A 23283-nucleotide genomic window follows, 5' to 3' on the forward strand; every position below is an offset into this window, starting at 1 on the left:
TTGTTGAAAAATATGTCAAGTTTCTCTTAAGTTTCTGACATGTCAGTCATGACTACAAAGATTCTATTGACTAACAGTTAAGTTTCTGACATGTCAGTCATGACTACAAAGATTCTACTGACTAACAGCTAAGTTTCTGACATGTCAGTCATGACTACAAAGATTCTATTGACTAACAGCTAAGTTTCTGACATGTCAGTTATGACTACAAAGATTCTATTGACTAACAGTTAAGTTTCTGACATGTCAGACATGACTACAAAGATTCTATTGACTAACAGTTAAGTTTCTGACATGTCAGTCATGACTACAAAGATTCTATTGACTAACAGCTGCCACTTTTCATTTTTACATTTAGTATTAATTATTTCTGTGTTGCTATTTTTTAACACTAAATATCTAATGTAAATAAGATAATTTTAATATTATAATTTCCACTACTAGTAGAAGGCACAGAATTTACTACAATCAATAATCTCTGAAAGGGTATTACAAGTCATTTTGTTCTTAATATTTTATAAATAGCTTTTCAAGTTGCCAATAAACAAAACACGTATAACATAATTTAGTTTTAAGAGAGATGACTAGCTTCAGAAGACCTTAAGACTTTATAAAATAGTTCCAAGTGAGAGTTAAACCATTAGAAATACCACGAATTCACCAAGTGAACAGGAACATTTAGAAGTTTGTCTGACATTTAGCTCTATATTTCACCTTACTGTCTGCTCTCACCCAAAAGCCACTATTGAGAAGCAATAACCTGCTAATAAAATAGGGTTTTGTAAAGATTTCAAACCCTATTTTCATAATTGAAGCCAACTGTATATGTTTTTAAGGCATTGTTTATGTATGAAACACAATTTTATGAACCAATCACTTCTTTCTGATTCAAACTATAATTTTTATTTCACAATTCACATAAGAATCTCCAATTACTGTTGTTTGATATTTGATCTATTTATTTAAGTTACTTCTGAAAAAACAAAAACAATTTCAAAATATTGTCAAATAAACCAATCATATTTTTAAATTTAGAATTAAAGTTTAACTGTATACTTTTATATTATAAACCAAAAACCCCCTATAAAGGTCTGTGTGTGTGTGTGTGTGTGTGTGTGTGTGTGTGACCCTCACAAAAAAGCTATCACACTACTCCATTCCTTTAACAAGGTCATAAATATTGAATAGGATAAAACAAAAAAGAGCCACACCTAACAATTACTGACTGAAGACTTTGTCTTAATATTATTATACTGTGGAAGGTTTTATAGTTCTATAAAAAGTTAAGTATCATAAATATAGTAAAAACAAACCTGGTTAGTGAACTTTTCTTAAATGTACAACATCACTCGATTTTCATACAGAAAACGTCCTACAAATACCATAAGAACAGGCTTCATTGTTATTTTTATGTTTCAGATAATTAAACATGTTTAATAAGGTCACCAAAGAAAGTAATGCTGATTCATGGAACATAACATGTAGAAACATTTGTAGACCTTTCCTCTTAGTCATGCACTTATCAATATTCTTGCTAGTAACTGAAGATATTAAACAACAAAATATATCACAAAAAAAACTCAAAACAAAACTGGATATACTGTCATACTCATTTAGGAAAATTCATTAAAATATAACATACAGATATATAAACCATCCTACAACATAGCATATACATATATAGATAGATATCGTATTCTATAAAAGTTCTACAAACTATACCATAAGTTTCCGTCATTAGTTTCTAGTTCTATACAAACAGGCACTCTTATCCAACTGTGAAAACTGCTAATCTTGCATTTAAAAGCTGCTACGTATCATAAGCAATTAAAAATGCTATAATTAGTTTATAATTGTTTGACACTTGAGTTTTTTTGAAGTTCTATCTTAACTAACACTCAGGAACTAACAAATATATTCCATTTATGGATAAATATTGAAACACTTTTAACTTGTTGTTGCATTAATGTTAGACACACAACATGAAGAGCATGTTCATGTACCAGAAACAGTCCATGTTAAGTAATATTTTCTTTTTTTAATATTGTACATTGATTTTATAGAAATAATGCATGTCAATTGAAATATATAAAACATTTTAAAATAATAAATGAATACTATATATTTATGTGTGTGTGAGTGTGTGTCTCGCGCACACAATGTATATATATATATATATATATATATATATATATATATATATATATATATATTAAAAAGTCACAATTTTTTTAAACAAGTTTTAAAGCATCTTTCACAGCCACAGATCAGTTTTTAAACAAATTTTAATTTTATGTTATACAGTGTTGATTGTTTGAGTATTTTAATACATTTCAAATATTTATACAAGTTGAATTTGAATCTAACTTAAGCATTAAGACAGTATATATTTAAACTGAATATTTTTAAAACCTAGACTATGAAGCTAAACAACAACAACAAAAGTACTTCTAGTGTTTAAATCATTCTACGTTTATTCTGTGTGAAACGGGTCATACTCCATATTTCATGTAATATACAGTGCTATTACACTCCAGTTTAAAAAGGAAGTAACAAAGGAAAAATACATACATTTTTCTTTATTTTTAATTTGCCTTAAGATCTTTAATACACAATAATATCATAAGTCAATTATGAAAATAGTTTTCTGTGGTTCTGGTAAGAACACAGATCTTTATTTGCACAAGCTAAAATGTTTCTTTTAAGCCTAGTGAATAACATTTTAAGACTCATGTTTTATTGAGTCTTGGTATTTTGACATAAACCAAGTAGTTTAAGAAATGTAACATCCAAAGTGCCATATCAAAGTGACCACTGTCAAACATCACTTAACTAACTAGTAACTTTGCTTGTGTTTTAAAGAATATTTTTATTTCTTATACAATTATCTTAAACTAAAATATCACAAAATATTTAAATTACAAACACAACAATATACAAATTACTTTGGTTTCAGGCTTACTGAATTACAATTCCAACATCTTACTGTCTTTAAAAGATAAACTAACAAATAATGTTTATAAAATTCTACAAGCAGTTTATATTCTCAATTAATTCTAAATAACTTTTTTATTATTATTAACACTTATCAAAAAATATATTAAGAAAATAGTAAACACTGTTTAACAAATTTTAACTGACTGTAATCACAATTTATATTAATATCTGGTTTTTGGTTTGTCTTAGTTTTCAATGTCCACATTTACATGTTTTGTGACTGATTCTTCTCCACCTATTTGTTTTGTTATTGTCCACATTCTAAACCATCTATTCAGTTTATCCAACAATCTTCTCAGACTCCTTCTGAACTTCCATGTTTCTGTGAATGTAGGAATTTCATCAAGCTGTTGTGTTGCTTCAGAATTTAGGATAACTTTGACAACAGTGCATTCAACGGAGTAAACACCTGTATATACAATTATTTTAGCCAAAATATTTTAACTGTAAGCTTTAGAAATTTACCAAAATACTTTTCCATCTTGTGTTTCAGAACAGCTGGTATGGGTACTAACTCTTACTAATAAAGCAAATAACAACATTTCAACCTTACAAGGTCATCTTCAGGTTAAAAAGTTGTTCTCTGCTTTATTAGTAAAAAGTGTTAATACCCATACCAACTGTTCTGAGATACATTTTTATTTCAAGTGGGTTTCTTGTTATCAGGAATGTTTCCACTTTGTCTGAGTGGATAATATTTCTCTCTAAATCACTATTCTCAGATACTTCACTAACTGTTTCACTAGCTTTTCTTGATTGAATATTACTATACCAAGTCAGACAGCTCTTCCCTCTCATAAATTTCAGGTTGGGTTTCTATGGATCTGCTCATAACATTGTCTTTCAAGAAAAGATATTTCATGCAGGATTCTGAATGTTTCCAATGCCAGTTGGACTGACAAACAAGTTCTTTATATTTCTTAATTGAAATTTGCTCATTTCGTTTCAGCACTAGAGACAAGAGAAGTAGATACTTAGTTCTCAGGAAAGTCTTATAATTGCTTAAAACATGTCAATCCTTATTTCTAAGTTATGAGTCACGAATGGCATTTCATTTAATAAGATATTCCAGAAGCTATTTCTCAACTCATTCTCCTTAACTGAAATATGATCTACAGTTGGTTCAGCCAAGTTAAGCATGAAGTTTTTACAAATTGTTAAAACTGTAGTGTAAAAGTTTTAGTATTACATGTGCAAAACACTATGACACTATGGTCTTCATGAAGTTAGTATTTTTTCTTATTTTTTAGATGTTATTTAAAGAAATGAAAGCCTTAGACTTTATTTACATCTGTACATTTTACTTAAATTGCAAATCTTGTCTTTGGTTTCACAATTTGCATGTAACAACAAAATTCAAGATACAAGTAATACAACCGTAAAATGTTGAAATAGTAAAAGGTATTTTGCTAGAAGAAACTATAGAATCTCTTAACTATATTATGCCCACATCACTGCAGCCTACCACAAAAGAAATAAATTGCATCACTTAACTAAAATTACACATAAAATAAGCTTCTGACCACATTTCCACATATTTAATATGCAACTTCAGATGTGAAATATAATCAATAAAAATGTTTTATTAAATTGAATTTTATAAATGAGAATTAGAAATACTAAATTTGGATTTTTGGTTGTTTTCAGTGTCCCCCAAACAAAATCATTAGTGCTTATGAATTTCCAAAGTTTTTGTGAGAAATAACATGGTATTTCTAGCACTCTAGTAGGACAGTCGTGAAAGCTAGCAGAACAATATATGGAAACCATGGAGGAAGCATAACTGGTAATTCAAGAACAACTGGTTAAAGTTGAAACCAGTGGCAACTGATCAGAAACAGGATACCACCAAAGGTGACAAAACTCAACAGATAAAAAAGAGAAGAGATACTATAGTAGTTATGAAATGAGGCACATTACAAAGGTGTGCAAGTCCATCACCAATAGGCAACAACAGAGATCTTAATAAAGTTTAGAGCTACCTACAAAAAACCAAGAGTTGCTATTGCCACAAATGCTGCTGCTAGAAGAAACAGAACTCGGGAAACTTGTGAGATTTACCAGAAGGTGCTATTTCCATGATTAACTTTTGCACAACTGATGGTTAGAGTTAGGAAACAGATCAATGGTGCCAATGATGATTGGATATGTGACAACTAGCCACAACATGCCAGTAGGTGAAGTCTATATCAAGAACAAGAATGTGAAGGTCCTATGACACACTGGGTGCAGCAGTGAGAACCATTTCAGTATCTGATGATGGGCAAGGTATGCCAATGTGTGCTGACTGATGAAACAGAAAGTTTCCCAAAGTGAAATAAAGGTGGATACTCCATACTTTGTAGGTGATCTTGAAGTCATGTGTATGAAGGTACCAATATATTATTTAATGATTAGAAATATACCAGGTAGTAAAAATTTGGAGAAACTTGACAAAAGACGGATGAAACATATGAAGTAATTACAAGAGCTCAAGAAACTATGGAATAATACATAAAAAAAAGTTCAGCTCAAGACAAAGATGAAAGACTTTCCAAACTTAAGACCAGAAAGAAGTATTGTACCAAATCTATCAAAGCAATTCTACTGGGAAAGCTAAACATATCTAAAGCAGTCAGAAGCACTTTTTGTCTTAGTTCTGCCACCTACAAACAACAACATATTTACCCTGCAATTGAAAGGACCTTTTGAACTACAGAAAGGAAAAAAAGCAATAACAATTGCAGAATAACAAGGCAGATATGGCTGTCATAGATGCAGAACAAGAAGACGGTGACTTTGGTGTAGATGATAAAGACCTACCAGGCATAAAACAACTTGGTGGAGGTGAAGACAGTGGCTTTGGTGTAGATGATAAAGACATACCAGGCATAAAACCACTGGAAGTGAAGACAGGGGCTTTGGTGTAGATGATAAAGACATACCAGGCATAAAACCACTTGGTGGAGGTGAAGACAGTGGCTTTGGTGTAGATGATAAAGACATACCAGGCATAAAACCACTTGGTGGAAGTGAAGACAGGGGCTTTGGTGTAGATGATAAAGAATCAACTTGAAGTGAAGACAGTGGCTTTGGTATAGATGATAAAGACATACCAGGCATAAAACCACTGGGTAGAGGAGAAACATAGAAGAGAATCAACTTAAGTAAAGAACTGACTGGCAAGAAAAAGAAAGACCTGTGGCAGCGACTGTGCCAGTACACAAATGTCTTGGAGCAACACAAGATCAAAACAAAAAATCCAGTCAAAGTGAAAAAAACTATATGTAGAGACTTAGTGTGTGGACTGAGAATAGCCTTTGTGTGTAAGTATAAAAAAATATTTTAAATATTTTTCTCTTGAAGAGGGGCTTATTGTTTGATGTACAAGACTGTTTATTCTAAGAGTAATTATTTAGTTCAATCAGTGATCTACTATTTAAATGATTATTTAGTTTTCATGAGAAGCAATGATTATTACAAATTTCATCATTTCACTAAGCAAGAGTTGTATATTGTACACGTAGTTCAACTGTTTTAATTTGATGTCACATTACTTGAACCATCTGTATTTTTCTTGTTGCCTTAAATGAATGTTGTTACTTCATAGCATTTTGTAGTTTGTAGAGAGTTCTATACCTCAGTTGGGCAATACACACACACACACACACACACACATATATATATATATATGCAACCACGTGGACACTAGTTATGTCAAGAAACATTAAACTGGTGAAAGTGCATTCAGACTGCATAATAGTTAGCTTAGCCAGCAACATTCACAGTGGCATTGTAATAGAGATAAGAGAAAATAATTTGTCTTCTCAAAGAGTATTCTATGATAACTGAACTTGCCCATGTGGATAACGAAAAAAAAAAGAGAATTATTTGAAGTTGTGGATACAACAGTCGTAACTTACGGGATAACATACATGAATCTATCATCGTGTAGTAAGAAACAGCTTGATACTTATGTGTCAGCTCCGATACAACAGTCGTAACTTACGGGATAACATACATGAATCTATCATCGTGTAGTAAGTAACAGCTTGATACTTATGTGTCAGCTCCAAAATGTTTCTGATTGCCCAGCCAACTCTCAACTCAGTTCAGTTCCAGAACATTTGGTGTTCTTTCTTTGAGTAGTCAAACACCAACCAACAGGGCACAAGATGGGAGACTCCTGATATTTTGCAGAGTCCTAAGATTTCTTCATAGGAATTAATAAGTGTTGAAGACTTCCTCAGCCATTACATGACCAGAAAGTTTGATTCTGCTATCAGTACTGAGTTTGCTAGCTTTTCCACAGTTGATGTCAGTGTGTCCTTGATAGGCTTGGATTCAGCTGGCCAGTTCATGGCTGACAGGGGCTGGCCAGCCCTTGCAGACTTTAGAGCTAGTCTGATCACCAATATAGCAAGATTCCACATGTTAGATGCACCTGCAACAAATACACCTTCATCCACCGCATCAAACAACAGGCTAGTGCTCAGTCTTTTGCATCAGCCAGGTAAGGCAGCTCTTCACCAAACAAGAATTTCTGAGAATATGGTTATTCATGTGTTCTGAAGCCTGAATTACTTTGACATTGTAATGGATGGAAGCTATGGTGAAAATCAATAAATAACATATATACAGATTTCACCTTTGCCCATATTCTTGGTCCATTAGCTTCACTTGGTCTCCTCTTAACCAATAACTTAACAGCTACCTATTCTTCTCTCTGTTGCACTCCTGTGCCAATGCTCTTCACATTTGTTTTTCAACCCAGATGCCTTCCCTCCATTACCATTTTGCTCTTGTAAGAAAAGAATGGGACATACACTGCAAAACTGGTTCCCACACAATGTGATCTGAACTTTTGTTAGGCAACATCAACCTTTATTTTTAAACATTAGAATCAGGCAACATCAACCTCGAGTTTTGAACATTAGAATCTACTAATATTCATTATCATTCCTCAGGGACTTTCTTCCAGTAACAAATTTGATACCAGCTTTGATGTGATTTACAAAGTTTGACCATGTGAATGTGACTTGCCACCTTCCTCTAGCACACTTATTACCTGCTTTTGGATTTGTCGCATATCTTACACTAACATTCATATTGACTGAACCAATAAAAACAAAACTATTTACTTAATGAGTTAGTTTCCTCCATTGTGTACATTTCTGGATCATCCTGTTCCTTACTGCAAGCAGCTAAAACGACCTGAATGTTAACAAAACCTGCCTCTATAGCAGGAAAACTAAAGAATACTTTATTAAAGTTGGCTTACAAGGTGATACAGAGTCAAATGACAATCAAATAATAATAACCACTCATTCAAATATTCTCACATGCTAACTTTAACAAATCAGATTTCAAATATTTCTAATTAAGTCTCCAATAAACCAAATTTTAGGTATCTCTGATGCAAGGCTTACTCACTATTGGTAACTGTTAATTTCAAACCCTACCAGCTACTAATCTATTGTGGATAAACTGTATAAGTGCTAGTACTCAAATCAAAAAGAAAAAAAGTATACTGGTGTAAACCTCTAAACTCACAATTTGGTTTCATAATTAAATACATTTGGTTTTGGTGGTTCTCCAATTGTAGCACAAAGTTTCATATCAGACAGTTTATTGATTGAACCATAGATAAAGCTCCTGTATATTAATATTAATAATATTGTTTAGTTACTAGTACCACAGCAATATGACATACCTAACATCTCTGGTTCTACATAACTAATTTCTAACATAAACTTGAATTTTAATTACAATAAATGCCAGGTAATGCATGTGGGTTGCCATCATTTAAATTATAACTATAATTCAGATGATAATAATCTTAATGTTTAGAAAGAAAGGGATTTTTGGTGTAATAGTCAAAGAGTCTAAAGGTATCCAAGCATTGTGTTGTTCCTAATGATAGAACAAACAGGATTTTATGTTGCATCTACAGAAATACTGAATACAAATCTAAAAAAAGTTATAATTTCACTGTATAGGTCACTGGTTAGGCCACATTTGGAATACTGGGCTCAGTCTTGGGCTCCTTACCTTCGGAAAGATATTGAATTGTTTGAAAGGGTTAAAAAGGAGGGTTATCAGAATAGGCTGAAATCTCTCCTACTACTTTATCTTGAACACCAGAAGTGTTGTGGGGGTGTGGTCTGATTGAGGTGTTTTAAGATTGTCAATGGGAATTGATAGTGTTGATGTAACATCTGTTTTCCATATTGAACAGTGAGAATAATTGAACTAGAAGATAAAATATAAATTTTGTCAGGTTATGAATCACCTTCAGCTAAGACAGTTTTATTTTTCTAAGAAGGTGGTTGGCCTTTAGAATGGGTTGCTTTGGATGTTGTGAAGGCAGTAAATTTAAAGGAGTTTAAGAAAAAGCTGGAAAAGTATATAAAGTACAAGTGTTTGCTCTGAAGATTTTTCTCCTAAATTAATTTAATTTAGAGTGTGTAACAGCTGAAGTGGACCATTAGGTCCCATGTTGTTCCAAAACCTTATATTAATAGATTAAATTTTTAGCAGTTATCAAATAAAAATAATGAAAGCAGTAAGTTCAATTCTCAATATAAATAAAATGTCCTTTTTCCTAAATTAGTACTTCTAACAATTCTCTAATATTTAATCTACTATTTAATACTTTTGCTATCCTATAATCTATTACTGCAAGATATGAAAAACTATAATCAATTAGGGCTAACAATCTAATCTTAAGCCTAATATTACTATAGGCTTAGCTTTATCTGCAGTATTAAATTGCCTGATCTGAAAGTAAATACAGTAAAATAACTACCAAATACTTTTTTAATACTAAAATAATGTTTAACTTTTTCAGAAAAACATTATCATTAACAAGCTCACAAATATAAAACTCAATGGGTTATTCTTCCTCTTCAAAATCTAAACCTTTTCTCTGCTTTAAAATCTATCTCTTTATTGCTAAAAACCTTGTTTCCTTTATTGAAACATACCTTTATCTTTTCGAGGTGTAAGATTCAATGCACACAAGTTCAAAGAAACCCAGTTACTATAAGGGTTATTGATTTTGGCATGTTCAGAACTTAGATCTCGACAAGCACAGCGTAATACTTGCTTGCATGACATCTGCTCCCCAAACTTCTCACAATCAGCATTTTCTTGGCATTCACGAGGCAACTCAGTCCCTAATAAAGCAGAACTTTACTATAACATTTCCATGTAGCATATCTAACACATACAATGATTAGTACAGCATTAATTAAATTAAAAAGTACTGAAATTATGAAAAAGACATTTATATGTCATTAATTTCCACAGGCATTCACAAAAGACAATAATATAGTTGAAAAAATATCTAGCTGTACTACTGTTACAATATGCAAAATAATTATGTAACATTTTGGTAAGACCATACAAAATAACTCCTTAATAATGAAAACATCACTGACTTGAACCTGTTTCAGTAAATACTGAGATTAAGATACTGACCTAAGAAAGCTTATTGGAGCCTTTTCATAATATTCACTATACCACTAAATTGTCAATGACATACTATATGTCACCAATGTTAAACAAATATTACTCATCAAAGGTGACACACAATAAAATAAATATCGTATTTTACATACATCAGCTATTTTATTACTACCTTAAAAAAACACGTAAAATTCATATTATGAAAGATATATTTAAAATGGATCCTGGACAGTGACTCACCTTTGTGATTACTGACCCTCAATTTATAACAAACTAACTTTTGATGTTACATTCCCATTTATTTGGCATTACTTTCATAAAGTAATGTTGTGATAAATTGTAACTATAAGACTTGAATACAGTGTTCAAATGAAGTCAACCACCAAAATTTCTCTAATGTTTATAAATACTCTAGAAATTCTTGATGATGAGAAACCAACTTGAAATAAACATGTATCCCAGAATGGCTGAAAATGACCTAGGTAGGTCAAAACGTTGTTCTCTCCTTTTCAATAAGTATTAATACCAAATGTTCTGAGATACAAATACTCAAGAAGTTTTTTTAATGATCTTTCAGTAAAGTTTTGATTTACAAAAACTAAATAATAAGGTAGACTATACAAAAACTTTGTGCGAGACTTCATCTGCTGAGACAATGTCCACGTCCCCTTTAAACCAGGGTACCTCAACAACAATGCTAATCATACAACATGTCAGGTAACTCCTTAAGTCCTGAGTTCAGAAATGTAACTACCATAGTTAGTCTATAACACAATACATAAAAGAGAGACAGCAAAAACTTAAAGGGGTATGACATAAAGAGTATATAATAGTATATGGGATGTTTTGTGACAGAGAACATGGCCCATGGTTCCTTAAAAAAAAGTACACAAAATCTAGAGTATACCAAATGTGGCAAACATTCATATCAGATAGACCTGGTTGATAAAAAAAAATGTTCCTAAACAACAATGCAATAGTCTACCATATTCATATTATTCACAAATGGTTCTAAAAGCAAGACAACAGCTTCAATCCTGTGAACTGACAAAGAGAATCCATGAACCTGAATGTGACTAGATATCTTTGGTATGAAGTTCAATTTCTGACAACTGTTTAAACAAAACACTTGATCATAAGTGTTGAATAATTTTGGACAAAGTGTTAAGATAAAGACATCCTCTAAAATCACATGAAGTCTATGCCATTCATGACACATTCTATGGGTAATATGACAATAAAAGGTGGTACAACTTGATATTAAGTAGATGTCCTAGCACAGTGTAAATGAGCCATGGAATAATGTGTGCTAACCATGTTTTATACTTACACTAATATGGTGGCATTATTACTTTATTTGAAAGTATTTCTTTATAACAAGGCATTGTAACATGCCACAGTTATGAAAGAAATTTTTATAAAAGAGTTATACTCTTAAAGATAATAATAATAAATAGATACACTAACGAACACTTGGTCACGTATGCGAATCGAATCATAAAGTATCAGGAGTAAGTAAGGTACCTTCGGATTAACATGCTTATCACTTAAACCATAATCCAAAACCATATTTATTATCATTACTGAAACATCTTGTTTGCCGTCTTTATCTTCTGCACTACAAAATAAACTCACAGTTGAGATGCTTAAAAATACATTTGAAAATGTTGGACCCTGTGCTGATTAGATTAAAATTTTAATTTTAATACATATTTATCACCAAGAATCCTTGGAAAAGAATTTTCAATACAATAATTTTGATCCAAGTATATGATGTGTCATTGGTTGCTTAATTTTTCATACACTAAATTTATTGCACTAAAAAAAAAGAAGAAAAATAGAGGATCAGTGACATGTCATTCAGTTACTTCAACACAACTTAACATATATATCATGCTAAATTACCAGGAGGGGTTTGTTTGGGTTTATGGTACTTCAACAAAGCCTAACATATATATCATGCTAAATTACCAGGAGGGGTTTGTTTGGGTTTATGGTACCTCAACTAAGCTTAACATATATATCATGCTAAATTACCAGGAGGGTTTTGTTTGGGTTTATGGTACTTCAACAAAGCTTAACATATATATCATGCTAAATTACCAGGAGGGGTTTGTTTGAGTTTATGGTACTTCAACAAAGCTTAACATATATATCATGCTAAATTACCAGGAGAGTTTTATTTGGGTTTATGGTACTTCAACAAAGCTTAACATATATATCATGCTAAATTACCAGGAGGGTTTTGTTTGGGTTTATGGTACTTCAACAAAGCTTAACATATATATCATGCTAAATTACCAGGAGGGTTTGGTTTGGGTTTATGGTACTTCAACAAAGCTTAACATATATATCATGCTAAATTACCAGGAGGGTTTTATTTTGGTTTATGGTACTTCAACAAAGCTTAACATATATATCATGCTAAATTACCAGGAGAGTTTTATTTGGGTTTATGGTACTTCAACAAAGCTTAACATATGTATCATGCTAAATTACCAGGAGGGTTTTGTTTGGGTTTATGGTAATTCAACAAAGCTTAACATATATATCATACTAAATTACCAGGAGGGTTTGGTTTGGGTTTATGGTACTTCAACAAAGCTTAACATATATATCATGCTAAATTACCAGGAGGGTTTTATTTTGGTTTATGGTACTTCAACAAAGCTTAACATATATATCATGCTAAATTACCAGGAGAGTTTTATTTGGGTTTATGGTACTTCAACAAAGCTTAACATATGTATCATGCTAAATTACCAGGAGGGTTTTGTTTGGGTTTATGGTAATTCAACAAAGCTTAACATATATATCATACTAAATTACCAGGAGGGTTTGGTTTGGGTTTATGGTACTTCAACAAAGCTTAACATATATATCATGCTAAATTACCAGGAGGGTTTTATTTTGGTTTATGGTACTTCAACAAAGCTTAACATATATATCATGCTAAATTACCAGGAGAGTTTTATTTGGGTTTATGGTACTTCAACAAAGCTTAACATATATATCATGCTAAGTTACCAGGAGGGGTTCATTTGGGTTTATGGTACTTCAACAAAGCTTAACATATATATCATGCTAAATTACCAGGAGGGTTTTGTTTGGGTTTATGGTACTTCAACAAAGCTTAACATATATATCATGCTAAATTACCAGGAGGGGTTTGTTTGGGTTTATGGTACTTCAACAAAGCTTAACATATATATCATGCTAAATTACCAGGAGGGGTTTGTTTGGGTTTATGGTACTTCAACAAAGCTTAGCATATATATCATGCTAAATTACCAGGAGGGGTTTGTTTGAGTTTATGGTGATGGGCTTTGCTGCTTGACTATAAAGCAAGATTTCTTTCAGTATTTACTTTCGAGAAATTTCCATCAATAAAGAATGTGAACAATATTGTAGTGTTTCTTTCTCCTGTGGAATTTTTTATATAATTTGGTGAAAATAATTCAATGTCCACTCCATATGGCAACAGCTATAAATTTCTGGGCATCATACACACACCAACAAACAAATTACAACATTAAAAATATTGTTTACAACAATAATAAAATAAAAAAGCACAAAATTTCTGAATGAAGTTTAGTTCTAGTAATGACACTGCAAACTACTACAAACTTTTTAAAGATCAAACAATAAAACTTAAGTTACTCTTGCACCTCAAAGGTAGAACTTTTGGTTCCTGGGAGACTGCAGTATCCTCACTGTTAAAATAATCATCCATCTCTGTTAAGCAATACATGGAAACTATCATTCCATCACCAATACAAATATTGGTATGACTCTCTATACATTTAAGAGAGAAAAATTCACAGACAGATTACCATTTGTATAGACTGAGCACAGTAGATGATTAAATTTAGTCTCAGCAACAGTCCATTTCTGCCAGCACAGACACGGCCTTTTCCCAATCTCTCTCCAGCAAGGTGAAATCTCTGTAGATGTTAAAGAGAGGTCTAATGGGTCCACACATACAAAAGGATGTGAACTACAAACTCTCACCTGGCTTGCATCTGAAAACAAGCATAAAAATTAAGTTGTAAAAAAATCTGTTACTAGACAAAAATAAAATGAAGCTAGTAGCTCATTAGATTTCTCAAACAATCAAAACCTACTGTTTTAACAAAGATGTTACTTAAAAGCTATTTTTTTCTAACTAAAGATAGTAAAAACTAAAGAGTTAAAATGGGATACGACTAAAACACAAACGCTAATGCAGGATTAATCAGGAATAAAATCCTCAACACTTTTATTTCCCCAAAGGGGGTCAAAGGCTGACTGCAGGAATCACCTATTTTAATCAATCATGCTGTCAGTCATTCAGTAGATGCTAAAATGATATCACATTAGGGACAATCAGTGTTGCCATTTCTACTGTCACATCATCAGTAAAATGTGCAAATGCAATTAACCACAAAACAAATTATTTAATCTGTAGGCTACAACACAACATGATTATTCAATCTGTAGGCTATAACACAACACGATATATGAACTTCGAAAAACAAGAAATAAAAATATTTGTTACTCTTAATTTTGGTTTTATTTACTTTTGAAACAGAATACTTTGGAAGGCCCTGAAGATGTAGATCTAGCATCAGTACTTGATTTTAATTATAACCCATTTTACTTGTTTTTATTTTACTACTGATATGCAACTTTTTTGTCCAGCCAAAAGGTAACTTTAAAAACCAGACAAAAAGTAATTTGGTAAACATATTTAATGTCTAACTTACAATTCTTTTTAAGAAAACTATGCACACTTGTTTTACACATCAAGGTTTCCAATGCCTAAAACTCTTACTTGTTACAATTATGATTAAGTCTCTGAAACTACAGTAGTTACATATCTGTGTTTAGAATTTAGATTTCTCGTATTCAGTTTGTTTAATCCTATCAAGATTTTATAAATCCAATTATCTTATATAAATTCTTGTATCTCAGATGAGTACAGATTAAGTTCCTCACCTACATACAGCTGCTACTGTGAACAGTTGTAATACTTTATGGTAAGGACAAATTAATGAGTGTTGAAAGCTCAGAAAATAATTTCGTTAAATGTTCAAAAAATATTGGAGTAAATATTTTGTTCTGCAGAAATACTTTTATTGAAGTTCTCAGTTCTTTATACACTTTGCACAATAAATTCCCATTGAAATTAATTCTTTTAAAAATCCTGAAAGCCAATCTTTAACATTTAATATTTATCAAGACTTTCTTAAAGTATCGTAAATTTCCTGCATTTATCACATCTGAATGCAACTAATTCTAAAGGTCAACCATCCTACTACAACAATAAAGTTGGCTCAGCTGAATATGACTCCTATCCTGCAAAAAATGTAATATATTTGTGTTTCCTTATCCTAACATTCTCACCATTAAATATGAGAAAAAATATGATGCCTTGACCCAATCAATTCTTGTAACAGTTTTAACCCTTAAATGGCATCCATCAACTGATGCTACAACTTACAACATTCATACTGCTTAACAGTTAAAACACCTAATTTAAATTCCATCTCTTTTTTTTTTCCAAGGGAAAACAATATATTTCTTAACTTGTCCTTGTATGACAACCATTCCATTCTTAGTATCACCCTAGAAGCCCTCTTCCAAACCTTTTCCAACAATTCAATGTCCTACTTTAAAGCTCAGTTGTTTACCTTCAAGGTGAAAAACGGCATACTTTAGTTAATTAAACAATGTTGTCAGCAGTGAACAACCTTAGTCCATAGAAAACATGGAGGTACTAAATGTCTACTAAAGCAGGTCTTATTTAAGCAGGTTTTAAAAGTGTTTAAAATATCTCATTAAGAACTGTTTAAACCAGTGCTTACCAACCCAAGACAAAACACCTGTGAAAATCAGTATTACCAACCAGTGCTTACCAACCCAAGACAAAACACCTGTGAAAATCAGTATTACCAACCAGTGCTTACCAACCCAAGACAAAACACCTGTGAAAATCAGTATTACCAACCAGTGCTTACCAACCTACAAACACCTGTGAAAATCAGTATTACCAAAAGAAAGAGGAAATCCTAGAACAGCCTTGAAATAAACCAGTTGTCTAGGTGACTAAAATGTTATGATTAGAAATAATGAGGTTAAGAAAGCTAACATTTTCGAACTTTGAAAATGAATTCTCAATGATACTTACCCCCTTTTCATATTATAGCTTTATCTCAACAAATGTTACTCTTTTCTGCCCATCTTAGCATTGGTATGAATTTTATCTCACTTACTCTGGCCTTTATACCCCATCACACTGCCCATAGCAAGTTAAATACTGTGATTCTCTCTACCTATGTCAATGCATCCCCATTATAGATCCACATATAAATCCCCATTATTACTTCTTCCTTGTATTTTGGAGACTATTTTAATTAGCATACCCAAACACCAGCCACTGTGTACAGGAAGGGCAGAATAAAAGGTATGTTTTATCAGAAATACATTTTTAGGAAAATGTTAATTATGAAATGCATTAACCTTCCCTCACATTTTAGACAGAATCCCACATTGAAAAGGTAGAGAAGCCAGTGAAAACAAAATCTACATAGAAAGGATCTGCCATATACCATCCAAAGAGGCAATCACAAAATCATGATGTAACTAATGACATATAAATGTATCAGATGATAAAATTCAAAGGGTTATAATAAGTAGGAACTTTCACAAGTTAACGAATATACTAATAAGTACTTTGTGGAGGACTGTTCTGGACATTTATTGTTTATTATTTATGTCAGTAATTAGGGTATCTTCTTGCAAAGATACATTCCTAAATTTACTCAAAAAACAAAGATTTTGGAAATGACTGTTGTCATTTGGTGTCTATATATATTGTTTAGTGTGATTAAGCTTTGGAAAATAAACTGTAATAACCCCAGAATGTTTTGCTTTCTTTTTTCAGGTTAAGTAGGGTATTGCAACTTTTTAATGGATAATTAATTCTTTAACATATGATCTTGAAGGATTAACACAATTCTGTTCTTCCATACTTGATATACATCAATATTCTATCAATAATGCCAAGATTAGTAAAACAACATCTGGCAGAAGATATCCAATACTTAAAATAGCTTTAAAATGTGGACTTATCTCTAAATAACATATCTTGGGACATGGGATCTATTGGTCCATCTTGGCTGTTCCATCCTCTAAATAAAACTAAAAATATTAATAACTACATTCAAAAAATCTTAAAGCTAGCCCTTACCATTCATATAGTAATCATACTTTCTATTAAACTTACATAAATTTACTGCCTCCACATTTAAAGGGCACCCACCTTGTTAAAAAAAACAAAAAAACACAAAAAACTGTCTTAACTGAATGTGACTCTTACCCTACCAAAAGCTCTACTTTGTTCCAAAGTCCTACTGTTCTTACTATTAAATATGAAAAAATATGTCACCTTGACACCATCAGTACCCTTTACAATCTTAAATATCTCATTCAGCCTCTCCCTCTTTCATTATCTGAGATACTTCCAACAATTGAACATCTTTCTTAAAGTAAAGAGACCAAGACTGAACATAATATTCCAAATGTGGTCTAATCATGACCTATACAATGAAATTATAACCTCTTTAGACTTGTATTGAATATTGCTGCAGACACAATCTAAAATCATATTTGCACTAACACTAGCAACAGCACACCACTTAGGTGATGAGACTGATCAACCATTACACAAAGATTCTTTTCTTTCATAACACTATTAATGTTATTTCCATCCAAATTATACTTAATACAAATTATGATAACCTGCATGCATTATCTTGCATTTATCATAATTAAAACCCCTCTGCCATTTATTCCCCCCGTCACCAAACGATCCAAATCTTTTTGTAAATGAGCAGTACCTTCTTCACATCCAGCAACATTCAATACCTTAATTTAAATAATTTATTGAACATTGTTTCATCTATGTCATCAATGCAAATCAAAAAAGAGCTAAGGTTCTAAGTCTGAACCCTGAGGTACCCCAACTTGTGACATTAAACCTATTTGACTGAACTCCATTTGTAACAATTCTCTCATTTTTTCCATTCACTCTTCTATGCTAACTTAACCCCCACACCTACAGAGCTATATTTTATGTTGCCCCTTATCACATGCTTTCTGGAAATATAAACACACCAAATCAACATAAGCAATAACATTTTAAAACAATATAAAAATATTTGTAAGGCAAGACTTTCCATTAGTGAACCATGTTGACTATCCAATAAAATTCTAAACTTTGTTAAATGACTTTGTAAAGTATCTTAGCATTTTCCAAAACTTTTTCTCCAACTAATGTAGGAATAATTGGTCTATAAGTACTAAGACAATTTTTATCACCAACCCTTGAAAAGCAAAGTTACATTAGCTTACTTCCAATTCTCTAGTATCTGGCTACTATTCAAGGACTGAAAAATATACAACAAATGGTTTACATATCCAATCTCTAACCTCTTTTAAAGCTACTGATGAAATATCATCTGGCCCAAGAGCCTTATTATTCTTTAAATTTCCCTATTTTTACCAACCAGCTCACAACTAATTTTGTTCAATTTTGTTTCAAACTATCAGTTGCTTAAGTTGTCAAATACTGTTTAAATCTTTGTTTGTAAAAAACAAATAAAAAGCAAAATTAAATTACCCACTCATCTCATAACCATCAGATACAAGCCTTAATTTGTCATATCTTTATCTTACCCCATCCTAACATTTTGTTTACTATTTAATGTATTTAAAGAAATCCTTACTGTTAATTTTTATACTTTCAGCAAACCTTTTCTCACACGTCCTTTTCAATGTTCTAATTTCTTGTTTCATCAATTATTTTAATCTTCTATAACTTTCTAAATCTCCTGTCATACCAGTCAATTTAAATTTCTTAAATTTATAATATTTTTCTCCAATTTTATTTCTTATACTCTTTGTGACATTTATTTATGTATTTACAATTGTTATAAGATTAAATAATCAACCTAGTAGTACCATGTTACATGCTAGACTCTTAAACTTATAAACAGGTTTAGGCTTTGAAAGCTCAAATCAAATATTATTTTTCTAAAGTACAGTTTTGTTTATCATAAATAGATATATTTAGAATGTGGGTTCCTTGACGATATTGTACAAGATTCTTATCAACAAATGTTTTGGATAACAAAGCAAAAAAAATCAACAAAAAAACATTAAATAACACCCAAACACAATAATTTGCTTTATTTTACACCAGATGGTTATTAAGATAAAACAATTACTGTACAGATTTATTATTAAACATTTTGATAACAACTCTGTTCGCGATTCCAAAATGCACATCATTTAGCTGGGCCTTACCAGCTAAGAGGCCAATGGGTCAGCTAGAATAACAAAAAACAACAATCTAATCAGCCATATTGGAGCAAGAATTATTAAGCATTTTAACTCTTCATCATTCATGCACTTCTATACTTTTCCCCTAAAACCACAGAAGTTGTTTTTAAATATTATTAGGAAATATCTTTGTATGAAATACCTTTTTCTCAGTGTTAAAACTACATAAACGCCACATTGATTTTTTACATTTATCTCGTTATGACATAAATAATACGCACGTTCGAAGAATGGTGTAATCCAAAACTCTTATTTTAAATTAAAGTTCTGTTTAATATAAACTTACATACATAAATTATAATATACACACATTTGCAGTTATCTTTCCTTAAAAAAAAAACACTTCTGCAATTATCTGATAAAAATAGCACACAAACTCACGTTCTTGAGCAGGCCAGTGGAAATTCCCAAACCACCTGGACCTTTTTTTTTTTCTCTCTCTCTTTTTTTTTTTTTTTTTTTTTATCTCAGAGGGCCATAACAAGAACTTAGTATAAGTATATACGCTATACTGTTGCTTCTTTCATTAATAGTACAACTAACCACGAACTAATCGCAAGTATCCCTCGTACCATTTATGACGCGCATTCAGTGTATACGAATTCAAACATTTACATGTAATTTAATTTGAGAATGATTTTAATTTAAATCGGACTCCTGGTGGTCATAACAAAGTGACATAAAAAATCTTCCTCCAGCACACACTGTCAGTATTAGCACACTTAAATTTTCAGTTTCACTTACTTGAGATCCTAATAGTCATAACAGTAGTTAAGAAGATGGTCAAAATCATTTCACTGGATTATCAGTTGTACACGAAAGGTAAACTAGATGAATAAATATAATATAATTAAAGCGTAGATGCAACATCATACGTAATTACAAAATCATAGTGATAGAAAAAATGAGATCAAAACGCTTTGTCACGTGTAATTTTTCATAAGCTGACAATTAATAATAAACATAGATGTCGCTAGCTTCACACGGAATAAAACAATATTTATTATGAAGGCTGCACTTGAAAGAGACAAGAGAGACATTATTGAAATCTCCAAATCATTATTAGACACAACTCTTATGAGGCCGAAGACCTATTTTACAATAAATCATAACCTTAGGAAGGCATCAGTCATTAACATATCGCCACTTGGTTATTCATCTTTACTTTCCAATTACTGGAGAACACTTTAACACAAAGAACGAAGAGTCTTAAAATTTTATGTAATAATGTCTTAAACAATTTCCTGAAGTTACTGATAGTTTATTTTCTCAGTAATGGTATAAATATTTGAATTTGTTCTACATAGAATAAAATCGCAGAGTAAATAATAATAACATTGTATTAAGAAATCTAAAAAAAAATAATTAATTTAACGTATGTTTAGTTCTACATTGTCAAACTTTTTTTTTTTCTGGGAATTTTTATGCTTTGGTTAGTGAAATAAAAATTATAGGTGAATGATACATTTCTGCGTTAGGAATATCGTACTGGTGTCGTTATTTCGTGTTTTATGTTTAATTAAATAATACAACGTTCACTCACGAGACTAGACAAAATTACTTTATTTTCCCCTTTAACGACCCTAGAAATTTTACACGCGAACTATCATGAATCTTTTATAGGCGTAAATTGTAAATAACATTTACTAACATAGCATAATTGAACTATTTGTAAAAAATAACTTAATATGCGCGACACAAAATATAGATTCAAATAGTTCACAAAACTATTTTGGATGATTTAATTTTTTCTTGAAAGTTGCGATATTTATCTTGAAAACAAACACTAACACGCTTCGCAGCTATTTCGTATTTATAATCTAACTTCAAAGGTTCTAAAACTCTTTACTTAAAATCCCTAGAGCTTTCGAAGTGTTCTAGCCCTATCTTATTAAATATTTTTACCTGAACTTCATCATTTAAGACCCGCACCTACCTCTGGTTAGCGTTTAAATTACAACATTAAAAATAATGGTTCACAAGGCTGTGTTCTTCCTGGGTTGTGAAGTCCTGTGGACAATCCTAATACAAAAAATAAAACACAACACTAAACTGCCAGTTACTAAGTATTTTTAATTATTTTCCTCTCAAAGACCTATGGTGCATGATGGGATCAAATTTTGTCACTTGTTTTCACTGTCCATACTGTCACTTGGAAGTTACTTCAGAGTGTCATGAAGTGAATCCACTGGCGCCTCCAGCCTTGATAATCTACCAGTAGCTGATTCGAAAGGAACTCGGAACGCCTCCATAGACTGAAGATCCATTGACAAAGTCTGCTCTGGAATTAACCAACTGCCTATTTTCTCTCTAATGTGTTTTCATAGAATATTAAGATGATGACTTTTGGCTTATATAACCTTTATTCTTTTAATCTACTTAACTTTGGAATTTGTTCTCCTTTGCAACAGGAACTGTTCGCTCATACGAAGTCACTTCAATGGGATATAGTTTTATTAGCATTTACAAGACATCTACTTTTCACTTTATCACTACCCAAGTTAAGCTTTTCTTGGGTAAAGTCATGTATGTGAAACGTCTATATTATTCACAACCAGGAAAGCTCTTCCAACCATTAACCCTGAAGATCAAAAATTACTGCTAATACCTGCTGATATGAATATCTGATACAGTGATAACTCTACCTGTTTTATTTGTATGTGCATGCCCCAGTGTTGTAATTGTCATGAATACACAGGGATATCTGTTCATAGGTATAAAGCTTACCTTTGTACCCTTCTCTCACTTGAAAATAGTTCCCAAAATACACGTTTTCTCTATGTCAGCTACCCACATATTATATGAAGCCCAGAGAAATCTGCTATATTAAGAGAAATTTACTTCCCTCTTGCTGGAACTTTATACCAGCCTGCTATTAATATCATTCCTTTTTATTTCTTTGGGCTAGTTAATGAACAATTGTAGTTGTGGAACCAGTGTAGGCGATGTTTCTAAAATAATAAACATCTTCTTTTAAAGGGGAGGAGGAAATGTTGTTATTCCCTATACACTTTTGTCTGCACATCTCGACACTATGTTCAAGCAACAATCGAAACACTTATTTTCTTATAGTTTATTCACTCCATTGTGTTGCATTAGTTCTCTAACTTGTGTTTTTTATTTCTCTAAACTGTCATCATCGGGAGTTATTATTTAAATACCACTCATTGTAACAATCTTATGAAGTTGAGATACTGTCTTCAACGTTTCATCTGTACCTTTAATGGATTCTTGTTCCATCACTAGCCACAGAGCTTTCTTTAAGGATATATATACATATATATATATATTGCTTCAGTCTGATTCACTTATTCTCATCTCTTATTAACCTATAAATTGGTCTCTTGCCAAATAATTCATCATTTCACAAGGGCTATTTGTGTTAGATAATTGAACAAATATTTCCAAATATTCTGTATGCCTGGCTAAGATATCCTTAGGTATGTACCCTAT

General features: G+C 31.6%; 1 protein-coding gene across 7 annotated transcripts in view; it reads right to left on the bottom strand.

The window, feature by feature from the left end:
* The window catches only part of LOC143249913 (uncharacterized), a 46978-nt gene extending 26210 nt beyond the window's left edge, over positions 1 to 20768 (bottom strand). For 3 of the 7 annotated variants that reach the window (XR_013028038.1, XR_013028037.1, XM_076500520.1), the window contains exons 1-3: positions 20575 to 20765; positions 14280 to 14468; positions 9963 to 10154 (exon numbers count right to left, since the gene is read on the bottom strand). Coding sequence is in view for 5 of the 7 variants with exons in the window: in XM_076500520.1 (XP_076356635.1) it covers positions 9963 to 10154; positions 14280 to 14468; positions 20575 to 20623 (430 nt within the window). In the remaining 2 variants the exon portion in view is untranslated. The other 4 variants (XM_076500519.1, XM_076500522.1, XM_076500521.1 and 1 more) reach the window with 4 other exon arrangements.
* Positions 20769 to 23283: the final 2515 nt, after the last annotated feature.

Source organism: Tachypleus tridentatus, chromosome 4 (assembly GCF_004210375.1).
Source record: "Tachypleus tridentatus isolate NWPU-2018 chromosome 4, ASM421037v1, whole genome shotgun sequence".
NCBI classification, from domain to species: domain Eukaryota; kingdom Metazoa; phylum Arthropoda; class Merostomata; order Xiphosura; family Limulidae; genus Tachypleus; species Tachypleus tridentatus.